This window comes from Apium graveolens, chromosome 4 (assembly GCF_009905375.1).
Source record: "Apium graveolens cultivar Ventura chromosome 4, ASM990537v1, whole genome shotgun sequence".
NCBI classification, from domain to species: domain Eukaryota; kingdom Viridiplantae; phylum Streptophyta; class Magnoliopsida; order Apiales; family Apiaceae; genus Apium; species Apium graveolens.
The window spans coordinates 10,307,963-10,321,608 of NC_133650.1; the positions used below are offsets into that span (position 1 = coordinate 10,307,963).

The 13,646-nt window shown below is 34.2% G+C and overlaps 2 protein-coding genes across 6 annotated transcripts; one reads left to right on the forward strand and one right to left on the reverse strand.

Annotated features, from left to right (window-relative positions):
- LOC141717719 (uncharacterized) lies at nucleotides 1-4,634 on the forward strand. 5 transcript variants are annotated; one of them, XM_074519900.1, is made up of 6 exons: nucleotides 1-119; nucleotides 1,321-1,365; nucleotides 1,804-2,029; nucleotides 3,733-3,859; nucleotides 3,930-4,033; nucleotides 4,416-4,634. In XM_074519900.1, exons 3-5 carry the CDS (start codon nucleotides 1,815-1,817, stop codon nucleotides 4,005-4,007), a joined length of 420 nt encoding a protein of 139 aa, XP_074376001.1. In that variant the 5' UTR covers nucleotides 1-119; nucleotides 1,321-1,365; nucleotides 1,804-1,814; the 3' UTR covers nucleotides 4,008-4,033; nucleotides 4,416-4,634. The 5 variants fall into 5 exon arrangements, with proteins under 5 accessions (XP_074376001.1, XP_074375998.1, XP_074376002.1 ...); XM_074519897.1 differs by lacking the exon at nucleotides 4,416-4,634 and having other exon boundaries at nucleotides 2-119; nucleotides 3,930-4,208; XM_074519901.1 differs by lacking the exon at nucleotides 4,416-4,634 and having other exon boundaries at nucleotides 3-119; nucleotides 1,821-2,029; nucleotides 3,930-4,208.
- A 2,709-nt stretch (nucleotides 4,635-7,343) lies between these two features.
- LOC141717720 (E3 ubiquitin-protein ligase WAV3-like) lies at nucleotides 7,344-12,098 on the reverse strand. Its single transcript, XM_074519903.1, has 2 exons — nucleotides 11,742-12,098; nucleotides 7,344-9,654 (listed from the first exon to the last, which is right to left on the reverse strand). The coding sequence occupies exons 1-2, from the start codon at nucleotides 11,913-11,915 to the stop codon at nucleotides 7,741-7,743; spliced, it is 2,088 nt and encodes a 695-aa protein (XP_074376004.1). The 5' UTR covers nucleotides 11,916-12,098; the 3' UTR covers nucleotides 7,344-7,740.
- Between the last annotated feature and the right edge of the window lie 1,548 nt (nucleotides 12,099-13,646).

Genomic DNA, 13,646 nt, shown 5'->3' on the forward strand with positions numbered 1-13,646 from the left:
ACAAATTAAGCGGGCTGCAAAAAAGCCCATGAAATAACTAGGTGGTAAGCAACAGCCTGATCACATTTCGATCCGTCCAATTGCTCCACCTAGTCGCACCTCAGTTCCATCATCTTCCGGTTCGTATACTTACATTCTACATGCTATATTTGATTTCTAATGTTCATTTAATCTATGATTCTACGGTTTGTAATTAAAATTTAAGGACTTGCGAGTTAGATTATCGTTTTTTTCTTTGCAACAAACTTGTTTGATTTTAAACTATTTGCACATGAGATGCTTGATGAAATGTCTCATAGGCTAAATTTCTTTTTTTTTGATAATTAATCACACACGTCAGGAGTCAGAGTCGAACTCAGGACCTCCGGCAAGGGACACAAGCGCAACCACTACGCCAGCACTTTGTTGGCTTAACTTGATATTTTAATTTAGTGTTTATTTTTTGTTGTAATAGTAAACTAAACATCTCCAGTAACAAACCAGAATGCATTGTGCATATCTGCATTATAAAGAAAATTTACTTTGTGGAAACTAGACAAGGATGCTGTTATTTCATGCTTTATTTGTATATATAGCTTTTTTAGACTTGCGGGTTGTGTTGATACTTTCTTCTTGATTTTACTTGCAACAATCCTCTTTTCAAGTATTCAAGTTATGTGCTAATTATCGTGCTTCATTCTTAAAGCTAGAACTGAAATCAGTAGATGTTGTATTGAAGCCTAAAATATGGGTCCTTCATTTGGCAAAATCATGAAATTAGTCACTGAATAAAAAAGAAGCTAGCAGGTTTTATATTAAAGCCTTGAAAATGAGTTTGTATATTAAAAAAATTTAAGCCATATTGTAGGCAAATATTTTTTTAAATGTTAAAAAGCACAGATAATATTTTTCCGGTAGTGCAGCCAAACACAGGAAATATAATATTTTAATCAAAAAATATTCCTGAAACATTTTCAAAATTGTAACTTACTTCTTTTGCAAAAAAAAAGAACCTCAAATAAATCCTACTACTTATGATATATAAAATATCCATGATTTTGTTTAGGTTACAAATATGTACTTGTTTGAATTGATAAATCGATTGACAGTATTATGAACGTAGTTATGAAGAATTAGAAACAATTACATGGTATATCCATCAACACTGTAATTTTTAATATAGAATTGGTCAATTGGAGAGCTTTGTTGAACTAGAAACATTCTTTAAATACCAGGATTATTTAGGTTTTTGTTTCATTTTGAGATCATCAAAATAATCTATGTAAACCAACCCTGTAATCTGTGCATCCTTCTAAATTTCATATCGTTTTTTTTCTCCAGTAGGTTTATCGAAGTAGCAGCAGATCAAAGAACTCGGGTATAGAGGTATGTTCCTTCACCTATCCTCATGTTATTCCCTTAAGTTGCTGTATTGTCGTTTCCTACTAGAAACTTTGATGAAGTAATTTTTTTTGGATTTGTAGTGTTTTTGCTGCACTTTTTTAGTTGTTTTTAATATGGTTGCTTAGTGCTTTATTTATTAATTTTATGTTTATTTGTAGTGTAGTAGTTGATCAGCATTTGTAATATATTGTTGCAGGTGATGATATCTAGTTCATGTTGGTAATTGTATCGGATTTAGGAAGCCTAGTTCTTATTTCGTGTATAGTGTGTTTCTTCAATGAGTTAAATACATATTTTCTAGTAATTTAGCCTTGTCCTATTTGTGTGAGTTCAGTTTTTCCATCATGGTTTATGTTTATAATTTTTTCAATGTCGACTTCCCTTACTAATATCACTACGTTTTATTTGTACTATAAAAAGTGATTTTTTGAATGCAGGTATTAGTGGCTATGACAACACTTGCGACAAAAATGGGTGGGTCTAAGGATGTTAATGAACTTGGGGCTAAAGCTGCTGATAAGTTACAGAAATCAACTTCTGGATTTAGAAGATGGGGAAGAAAAACTCCATTTGTCAGATACGGGCTTCCTATGTTGTCATTCATGGTCTTTGGGACAGTTGGCCTTGGTCATCTTTTGCAAGGCAGGTAATCATATAATATTATTAACTTGAGATGGAATTAGTGTGATAATATTTATATGGTAAAATATATCAAAGAAAAATGGACTATGTCTTCAAGTGAGAAATTTAAAGTACTCGCACACACATTCCTCTACTGAGACTTGAACCCACAACCTCCTGTTAATAAGAAGAGGGTATCATATATATTATCATGCTACCTTCAGACATATTTTAATTGGTACTTTTACCTGTATCAACGATGTACTTGCAAAAATAACGTTATATCTATTACATTCTTCTTTAATATAATCCTTATTGTGTTGCAAATTAAACCACTTGCATTTAGCTTAAGGTTAATTTTATGGGATACAGACCAACAGTTTTCTTTGCTTGTACATATTTTAGTAGGCAACTTGGCATAGTTTTTTTTTTTTTGCTAAATAACTTGGCATAGTTACTGGTTATCACTCATCGCTAAGGGTAGAGATAAGTTGTAAGTTCATTACTTCAGGCTAAAACATTCAAAGCTATTAATCTGTTATATTTATTGATGATAGAGCTAACTTGACCATACTCCCTCCGTCCCTCCAGGTTCTTTATTTGGGGGACGGGGGATCGGCATGCATTTTAGGGATTCCGTAAAGTATGGTTCCCTAAATAATTTTAAATATTTTTTTCTTTTAAATAAAAATATAATGTTTAAATTTTTATACAGAAAAAGAAAATTTTAAAATTAAATTATAGAACTATGTTTTATAGTAGTCTTAAAATGCGTGCCAAGCATGAGGAAAAAATATGTTAAGAAATCAGTGGGACGGAGGGAGTAGTTAATTAAAAGCGAAAGCGTAGTGAAGCAAAGGAGCTTCTGGGGGCTTAAGCGCGCTGTACCAACATAATTGATATATATTGACAGAATTATAGATAATTTAACAATTTTATAATTCAAATAGTTTAAATCAATAATAAAAACCTTTTTTACTAGTTCAATAAGTGCGCACATTTTTTTAACATTATCTTCTTTGTAAAAAATATCGTAATTTTATTGTAATTTGTATTTGGATTTTGGATGGGTTTCTCTGAAAATTCCATCTCCTCTTCTGTATCCTCTTCTTTGAAAAAGCATAGCCTATCTAAGTCTGGCGGCCCTTATAAAAATCAAGTGGGCCGAGCCCGTTTGCAGGCACTTTAAATGACATCATGCCAAGCCTAATTTTATAAAAAAATATCATTTTTTAATGTTTCTTTGGAAAAACCCGCCTTTAGTTTCTTTCTTTTAGGCATTCCGCTTGAGACTTGTTCTGCACTTAAGCCACGCCTTATTGAAATGCTATTAATTTTTTTGATTAAGGGCCTCACTTTCGAGCTTAAGCAAGGTGATCAGTTAAACGCGCATAAGTATGAACTTGACAACCGACTGCTATATAGGGCAGTATCTTTAGTATCTTGGTGAAGTTCTCATTGAGTGGGAAGAGAAACTAGAATTCTAAGCAATCAAATAACTTCACATTTTTAAACTACTATCAAATACCGTCCCAATATGTTATTTCTAGACCATGTGTCAGGCATGTGACAGTATCAATCTGTATCTTTGTGATCACTTTTGTATTTTTAGAACTATTAGTAAATTGTGTAGCTCGTCCTAGCAAATTGTGGCATCAGTGTTTTGTTTTCACTTGGTTCTGCCCCCCGTATATGGTTACTTTAAAATCTAAATCGTTTGTACTTCAGCAAGGATATTGCCAAGGTGAAAGATGATAAGGAGTGGGAGATAATTGAAACCAAAAAGGCATTATCAAGAACAGGACCTGTCGCAGCATATCAGCCGAAAAAGATATCTTTGGAAGAGGAGCTAAAGGTATATTAAATATCTCAACGTATGATTAAAGTTCTTTTTCTGTTCATTTACTTATTGTTCCTCTTTGCAGGATATGCAAAAAAAAGTTGATATAAACGATTACGAGTTTAAGAAAATTCCCAGGCCCAACGAAAACAAATCTAGTTAGACGAATCCTCATGTCATGTGATTAAGGTTCGTACTTTGAATGTTGATTATGACAGTTTTAATTCTCTTTCCTCTGGGTTCTTTAGAACTCCTGTGTCTTGTATTAATCTTGTTGAACAATAAAAATGCTTATAAATGTAATTTAGTATCATGGTGCTGGCAACTTTGAATAGAAATTATTTACTACTAGAATTTAGTTGAACTTATCATGACATCTCAGCAGAATTGAGCACATGATAGAGATTTTTAAGTTTCTGTGCCAAATTTTTATGTGTGTGGGGGGATCATATGTTTTTTAGTTTGACTATATAAATTGTAGATGATTGTCTGAGTTAATAATTCAACTAATTTTTTTTATAGTTGTGTTTCAAGTTTTTTTTTTCTTATTTATATTATATATATCAAACAGAGAGGATTATAAAGGCAGAAGCAGAATCTAGAGGGGATTCAGTGTTTGGAGTGCAAAGTGCAAAATAAGCGGTCCTGCATTTTAACTATTGTCCTTGACTCTATTTTCTGAATAAGAACTCAGTTCACGTTCTTTCTGCATATTGAAGCAAAATTTGAAAGCTTTAGAACACATTGAACTTCAGCTTTTCCCTTTAAACTCCAATGTTTTTTTTGCTAAAATTTTAAACTCCTATGTTGTTGAAAGTTTTTAAGCATTTTACCAAAGTTTTTTTTTATGGCTGAAGCATAATCAATTTGCAACTCTCGAAGTTACATTGTGTTCAACCCAAATTTAAATTTAAATATAGTAAAGCCGCTAGAACCATATGACAAACTGTCTTAAAAAACGATGATACACAAGCGATGTACATATTCAGCTACGAAAGGAACCCAGGAGATGTACAATGCAACATTCAAAATAACCTATCATACCCTTTAAGCACTGTGTCTGTTGACGAGTCCAGTCTGAACATGGTTAAGTACAGAGTTCCAAACAGCAGATGACTTGAGACTCGCATGTAGATCACAAGTTATTAGATTTTACAACTGTCCATCGACAAGTTAACACCCAACAGAATGTTATAGCAGATGAAAAATTAGATAATACTACGCGATAGATCAGAAGCATGGAATTGCAAATCATCAGATGGTAGGGGAGAGCGCGGTTCGGTTCGGTACGGTTTTTAGCCGAAACCGCATGTGTTCGGTTTTTAAAATTGGAAACTGAAACCGCAACCGAAATCCATCGGTTCGGTTTCGGTTTAAAAATTCTCGGTTCGATTTTATTCGGATTGATTTCAGTTTTAAAACCGCATTAAATGAAAATTAGCAAAACAAATATGAATACTAGAATTGTCCCTGTACTTGCTTGAACATCAATCATTGATCCACATCATCAATCATAAAGCAACTCTCAACATTTTTCTAATCGTTCGTTTTGATAACCATCACGAATATATGTGCTTCCAGTCGCATCATTCTGATTAAAGTTTGTAGCGAGAGCAAGTGCACATGAAATTGTTATAGGCAAAAACATTGAGAAGTGAAGAAATTATAAATAACAGGTCCTTAATATGGAAAATATTTTGGTCCAGGACTATAAGTTATCAAAGGATTTGATGCCAACTAGATTAGATGATTCTATTTCGAATTCACCTTGATGGTGGGTTTGTTACAAGCTGCTCTACTTAATAAGTCTGCATGCCCAGTAACCTTAGTACAAGTCATTGTAGAAGCCGAGAATCATTAGCTAGAATCTGGAAGAATGATAATGTTCGTAACAACGTATTTGTAATTCAAGTATCTATGCTATAATAAACTAGCAAAATATTTATATATTAATTTAAAAAAATTATATTACATATATTAATTTATTTATTTTAATAATCGGATCGGTTTCGGGTTTTTACGGTTCGGTTTTAACATAAAACCAAACCGCAAATCGATTTAGGTTTTTAATTTTTCGGTTTCGATTTCGGTTCGGATTTAAGCGGTTTGGTTTTTATTGATTTTTAGCGGTTGCGGTTTTTTTCGGTTTTTTGATCAGCCTTATAAGATGGTCTGCAACATATCACGTACTTGAACAAGAAAATGCAATTCTATTCTTTACTTATAGATGAACACAAAGTCCAAGTATGCCCCTGCCTACATTCTAAGTTGATCTGGTACTATCATGCTCCTAAATACAGTTTGCGAATGTTGCCACATGGTCTTTCGATGCCTTTATTGCAGCATCTCAAGACTTGTAGGTATTCAAACATTTGCATGGTTTTTTCCCCATCTTGAATACATGATTTGCAAGAATAATATTTGTGGTTTAAGATGATCAACCAGGAAAGAAAAGAAGTTAAACGAGTAGCCCAAAAAGCTCGATGCCAAGGTCCACCATATGTGACTAAAAGCAGACAGCATAAAAGAAATTCCTTTTTACTATGAATGACCCAAGTCAAGTCTTTGCCAATAATTTACCAAACTACCTTTATCATTCACTATTTATTACTAGTTCAATGTTCTTGAGCGCTCGTGTAAACCATACCTATTCAAGGACTGTTAAGATGATCCAACAAACACTTAGCAAACTAATCCAACCTAACTAGTATCTGTAAAGGGGAGTAGATAGATTCTTCGGGCATATACTCAAAAGCATGGTTGTCACGTCGATCAGTCGAGGCGAGTCGACGGACCTCCCGCTAGTGGACTAGTTGTTGACTAGTCGATAAAAAAATAATATATTATTATTAATTAAAAATACAATATACATATATACACACACACACAAATGTATATATATTATGTATTTTAGATTTCTAAGTTCTAGATTTTAAGTTTCAACTCATTCCACAATGTTTTATTTTAGATTGGAAGGAATTAAGAATCCAACACTTGGAGAGAATGATGAAAAAGCTAGAAGATCTAATAAATAATAAATGATAACAAAAAAAAGTACTTGCAATCATCTAACAATTTAGTACAACAAAAAAAAGTACTTGCAATCATGTGAAATATATAACAATTATTCAATAACAATTGTCATACAACTATGATTTGATGTGGTAGTGCAGCATGTAAAAAAAATTATGCAGAAAAAAATATATATACACTGAGCAGCTCGACTAGTCCACTAGTCGACCGACTAGTCCACTAGTCGATCGACTAGTCGACCAAGCGACCGAAATATCGACATTCAGCTAGTCGACATGCTTAGTTGACTAGTCGCGACTAGTCGACCGACATGCTCAAAAGTATCATGGAAGTTCATGCACATTGATTCTAGCACTTACCAAACATACAGTAAGAATTTTAATAGTTTGACAAGACTTGTAAGGGTTAGGATGTTTATCACTATCAATTATCGATTTATCAACGAGTTACTAAAGTGATATCAAAATGTTCCAAAAGAATCATAATGCAGGTAAAGATGTAGAGTAGGCAGTCGTAGTGCAGAACTTCAACTTACAATTACAAGCTTTTACACAATTACATATATCGTTAGCGATAAGAAATTCAAAACCATTACTTTTGTACAACACCCCCAAGAACCCAAGGAGAACCAGCAAAAAAAGCAAAAGAACCATGGAACCTACCTAATATTTTCCCCTTATTCTTTACCCTTTCCCCCATATATGTATACCTTCCCACCGTGCTTAATAGAGGTTCTATTCCTTGGCACATTTAATCAAAAAAGGAACAATATTAACACCCATAACCGCTCCTCGTATACCCTCCAATTATCTCTGACCCCATACAAAAAAGGCTTTTCAAACCTTCATGAACAATTTAGAATGCTACCTTGGCATAGGTTGAAGAAACATGTTAGCCGATGTGCTAACCGACAATGAAGCATGTGAACGACTTAACATCTCCGCCATTGACTGGGTTTGATATGCATGAACAAGACTTGACCTATCAGTGGAATCACCTCTTGCAGTTGCTCTCTGCCAAGAGTGTGAGCTGAGTCCAGATAACATATATGCCCTTCCAGATGCCTCATAAACATGCTTGCTTGCCATCCTCTCTTGCATCACCTGGAGCTCAGCATCCAGTCCAACACAGAGATGGTCATGAGACTTTGCTGATGCAGTTTGCGACAACATCTCACGAAAAGCTTCAAGGATGGATACGGCGCCAGCTAGATCACCCTGTTCAGCTGCCATACGAGCTTCTGCCATTGCCTCAGCTGCTTGCAGCCTGTTCCTTTGCCTATCCACTTCTATTGATACCATCTCTTCTCCAGCTACTTCGGGCCTCTTGATCTTAAGTTCTTCACTATCCAGTGTTACCGTGCGCTTCGTAAGCGGATCAATATAAACAGATTTTACTTTTAATAGTGATGTTTCTTTGTTCAGGAATTCCTCTGGTACATTGACCGAAACAAGAAAATCCCTCTCTTCATCAGCATATAAATCACCGACTTCAACATAAGCAGTATTTTGATCAGGCATTACACAATTTGGATAACTACCAGATTTTATAGAACCAAACTTAATACCAGAGTCAACACTCTCAATAGTCACGACCAGCTCCTTGACAACTACACTCAGAAGTCCCCCAATACATTGGGCAAATGCATCCTGGATTACACTTTCAGCTTCGATGAACGAAAAGGTCCCTCCTGTAGTCTCAGAGATGGAGTGCATTGATGAAGCATCATGATCTGTGCCAAACCCAAAAGCATGCACCGGAACTTTAAAGCTAGAACTCTGCTTCCCATGAATAGATGTAGGAAGCAGCAAGTCATAATTCGCTATATTTTGGTTGTTACTAGAGCCAAATACTGTATATGTATCCTGTCCATCTGAAAGAAGTATTATACTAGCAACTGGGTTCTTTTCGCGACGGTCTTCCATCACCTTAGCTCCCTTTCTTAAGCCTTCAGCAATATTTGTTCCTCCAGTTGCAACTAAAGAATTAACTGCTTGCAGTGCCTTCTGTCGTCCTGTCTCGGACATACGACGAAGGGGGAAAAGGCGGCGGGCTGTTGATGAGAAGGCTATGACTGCCAACCGATCATTACAGCCAAGGTTTTGAATCACAAATCCCATGGCTCGCTTTAGCAATGCCAGTTTAGTACCAGTCATGCTGCCGCTGATGTCAAGCACTGTGACTAGGTCTATGGGAGTACGTGGAGATTGAGAATGTTGGGGCAACTTAGATTGATTAGGCTCACAACTATAGCCTGAAAATGAAGTAGGAGCCTTCAGATGGATCAGGACAGTGAAGTTGTCATAAGCACTGAACTGTGGGACTGCCGGGACTTCAGGGTATGTCTGGACCATTACTGTTTCTGTTTTGCAGGATTCAATATCTTCCGGAAGAGGACTTGTATTTGTTGAATTATTCTCAGCATTCTCTGTTTTATTATCTAATGCTTCATCGTCATCAAAGACAGCAGGTTCAGGAGACTGGAATAAATGTCGAGTAGAATTAGGACGAGGAGAAAGCTGACGAACAATTGCCACTGAATTATTGTCGTGAGACCATTCAAAAGGATTGATTCTAGCCCTTCCAGGAGGAAGTTCTACAGCAGAACTTTGCCAGGGAACTTCTTTCCAATTAGCTCTGCAAACTGGGCACATTTGGTTACCATGCTTCACGTTTGACGCAATACAATGAAAATGGAAGGAATGAGAACACTCTGCAGTAAAAATAGCACAGCCATCTCCATGTTTTAATGCCGCCAAACATATGGAGCACGTTTTCTGAAATTACAGGTCAAGTATTTTTAAGACAGAATAAAATAACATTTGTGTGTATATATATAGCTATATGAGAGTTAACTCAACAGTCTACGAATGGAACAAAATATTAGTGATCGAATATGGTGCAGGGAAATTTTTTAAGGGCTACTACGAAAACAAATTGTAACCAGATTGTGTACTCACCATTTCTCATTCTAGTCTCATTTTGGTCATCTTAAATAGCAAAGTTTTTAAGAGGCTCAAATTTAATCCTACTACCGCCAATATTCTTCGAATATTAAATGGAAACCATCATTATTGCCCCTCGGTGGGTTTGTTATAGTGATCTACTCTTTACCCTAAATGGACATTTGAGTGACGGGAAGAATTAATATCTAAGAACCATATAGCGCCTTTTCACAACATTATAAGACTTTGAGAGAGTCTGTCTATCTAGTAATACAATTGGTAGATATATAGAGAATTTACTATATAACTGCAAGCATGGGTTGTTTTTTCAAAATTATTGTGTGAATCAATTCTATAATTGTATTACAGTGTGCTAGATATATTGTAAATAATATATTAATATTCTGTCATATTACCTCAGTTCTTAGCCCAATAGCATAGAGTCAAGAGTCAAAGCCATGATTTAAGTTCTCATCTTGCAAATTATAATTTGATATTATCATCCAAAAACATCAAAGAGGTAATTTTCATAAGAGAGGAAATGAAGTTGAACACCTATGGTAACCCCGGCCCCCGGCTTATAGCTGACTATTGGTTAGTTTGCAATTGAGGATCATATTTTATAAGAATCTCGTCACACCTAAGCTCTTTAAACATATAGTTTGTATGTTTAGAACATAGAGCTTCATATATGTTATAGGAATTGAACAGCAAGTTCATGAACATGACCCTTAACTCGTGATGGTAAAACATGCTATTACAAAAAAGGCCTGATAAAACACATTCCAAAACATCCAGGAATAAAATTTGGGCACAGTCATACATCAATCTAAAAGGACAGCACAAACTAGCAGTCAACATATGAGGTCACCCTGAACTATATTCTCAACAGCGAGGCATAATATGAAAAGAAGGTTACAACTTAAGTCATCCTCTCACTATCAAAGCTAAATGACAACTTAGAAGGGACGTAAGTTATCAATATAATTATAAAATTTATCGTCAATTTATTTTAAGAAGATTTTTTCTACTACAAACATATCTAAAGCAGCCCAAAAAGATGGAAACAGCAAGAAATCCATTAGCCAAAACATCACTTTCAATCTATATTGCATTAAAATGATTTTAACAATATTAAAACAAACTCCTGCTAGCTAAATTTGATCTACAGTTCCGAAAAATAGCAGCAAAAAAATAAGAGCACTCTGAGGATGCAACAGCTTTTTATAAATTGACTTCCAAATCCATACAACTGTCCACTTAAGACTAAGAGCATCCCCACACATCAAACCATATGAATCCATAATTCATCAATATACTTGATAGAGTTTATTACTATATAGAAAAGATTAACTATTTTGCTTCGTCCAAAGAATCAATGTATTGATGGACAATTATTGATGTAGCAGGTGTTTATGATCCGTTAGTCCATCAGTTACTCCATCAATCTGTCAATTACTCCATCAATTTTTGATGGGGTAGCTAACAGATTGATGGACTAATTAAACACCGCTGCATTATTAAACTATGTCAATCCGTCTAACGAGTCAACTATTTTTTGCATTGGTGGATATGCTCTAACAAAAACCATTTTAAAAAATATAATGCCTTAAAAAAATAGAACTTCAATAGCATTATTGAAGTAGCAAGAATAAAGAAATATTCAAAAGGCGTTAACATGTAAACATTTTATAGCAAATGGAAAAACTTACAGAAACATGAGAACAATGGTACAATAAAAATCAAAGAATCTTGAATTTTTAGATTAAAAAAAGGTGAAAACTTTATAATCAGACAGTAAAGTTGTAACTTGCAAGTAACTTGTTAGTTTCTACTACCATTAAGCTAACAAGCAAGTGCAAATATTATATACAAACAAATGGAAGTTTATAATAAAAATGAGTGGTGAAAGTAGAGACCTTTGGTGATCTAGTGAAGAAGCTAGTAGAGAAGCGTGGAGAGGGAGAAGTTAAGATGGCCGGAGAAGTCACCGGAGAGAGCAAAGCATGATCGGAGTTAATGGGGTGTGGAGGAACATAAACACATAGATTTAAGCCAAGTGCAAGCTTTGCTTTTCTCCATTTGCTACTCATTGTTCAAATGAAGGGGGGTTTCAAGATTCTTGATTTAGTGCACGAAAATCAAGAAAGTTTTAGAGGGTGAATATGTATATAAAAGAGTGAGTCAGTGAGAGAGAGAGAGAGGGTTGTTGACTGGGTGGGAGTTTTTGACCTTTGGGAAAATAAATGAAAGGGTTAGAAAGGAGAGAGAGACAGCAGAGACCAAAGACTATTGCCCTATTTGCTTATTTTAGTCCAATTGTTTTATTTTACTCTCACTTGTTTAGTAGTAGAACTTTAGATACGTGTGCACTGGATCCAAACTCATTTATCTGAGCTCCACTTCACTCAAATTTGTATACAGATCGATTTCAAACACAAGTTCTAAACTCGTTAGGGACATGAGTTGAGAGGTGCGTTATGTGTATGATGAACCTGATTAAGCTTTACTTGAAACACAGAAACATTGGGTTAGAACTCGAAATTTAATTAGTATTTTTGAATGTTTATTTCGTAAAAAAGGAATTCCTATATTGATTATGTGTGCTCTCTTAAAATGTTTTACTTGACACATATGCGTTAAGGACACCCATGTTAAAATTTAAGTAGTTTATTTCGCATAAATATTTATTTCGTAAAAAAGAGACATCCATTTAAAATTTAAGTAGTATTTTTGAAAACCAACTATATATATATTTGTGACATGTGTTAATTTTTTCAAATTTTATAAAGAACACGCATATTTTATTTACAAAAATGGAATACGCATCACGGAAAACAAAAAGGACACTCATATTGAATATGCGTCCTCTATTAAATTTTTAAAAATTGATCACGCATCTAAAAAATTCATATTTCGTGAATATTTTGGACGGAAATTGGCGCTTTTAGATATTTAGACAATTTAAAATTAAAAAAATGGGTATTCTTATACAACACAGACTTAACACCCCCAAGTTGTTAGTAATTTTTCAATAAAGTTTACTTTTAATTATGCATAATAAATGGCATTTTCCAATTACTACATGAAAAAAAACATTATTTTTTTTAATTATTCTGCAGTTGTCTCTTTCTTTTACGGCTGTTTATTTTTTATGAAAAAATGCTAGAGACTCCAAATTTGTACCCCAAAATCTTTCTAAATCTGATATGTCACATGAATAGTTGGTAAAATTTCTAATAATAAATGAGATCATGTGTCAGTTACGTTATTTGGTAAAAATTTTGAAAAAAATATTTAGGGAAAACTAGCCCTACTCATTTATTTAATATTTTTTACGGAGAGTCAAAGGTTCAAGTTTTATCAAAGAATTCATGTACTGTATTGATAGTATAGCCGTGAGTTTATTTTACAATACACGTGTAACAATAGTTGAAATGGTAATTATTAATTGATTTACGTGTGGGTGGAGTGGTGCATGTTATACGCACTAAAGAAGATGAACCAACCAAAAACTATTGAACACATTTTTTGGGAGGAAGTTGAAGTAAAATGATGCTTGGTTCGAGAAATAGAGGTCTTTTGTTAATTTTTGACCTAATGAGGATTAAAATTATAAACATGATTAATGGAGATGCGAAACATGGTTAATAACTTGCGTTCTATCCTTATTAGTGGTTGTAGTATCTTTTATATATGTTTTTTGTTTGAGGTGATCTTACTTTATGAAGACTAAATAAATAAATTTTACAAGGGCCACATTGACTGACCATTTTGAAAATCTTGTTTCATAAATTTTAATAATGTTTCCTTGTTTAAGATAT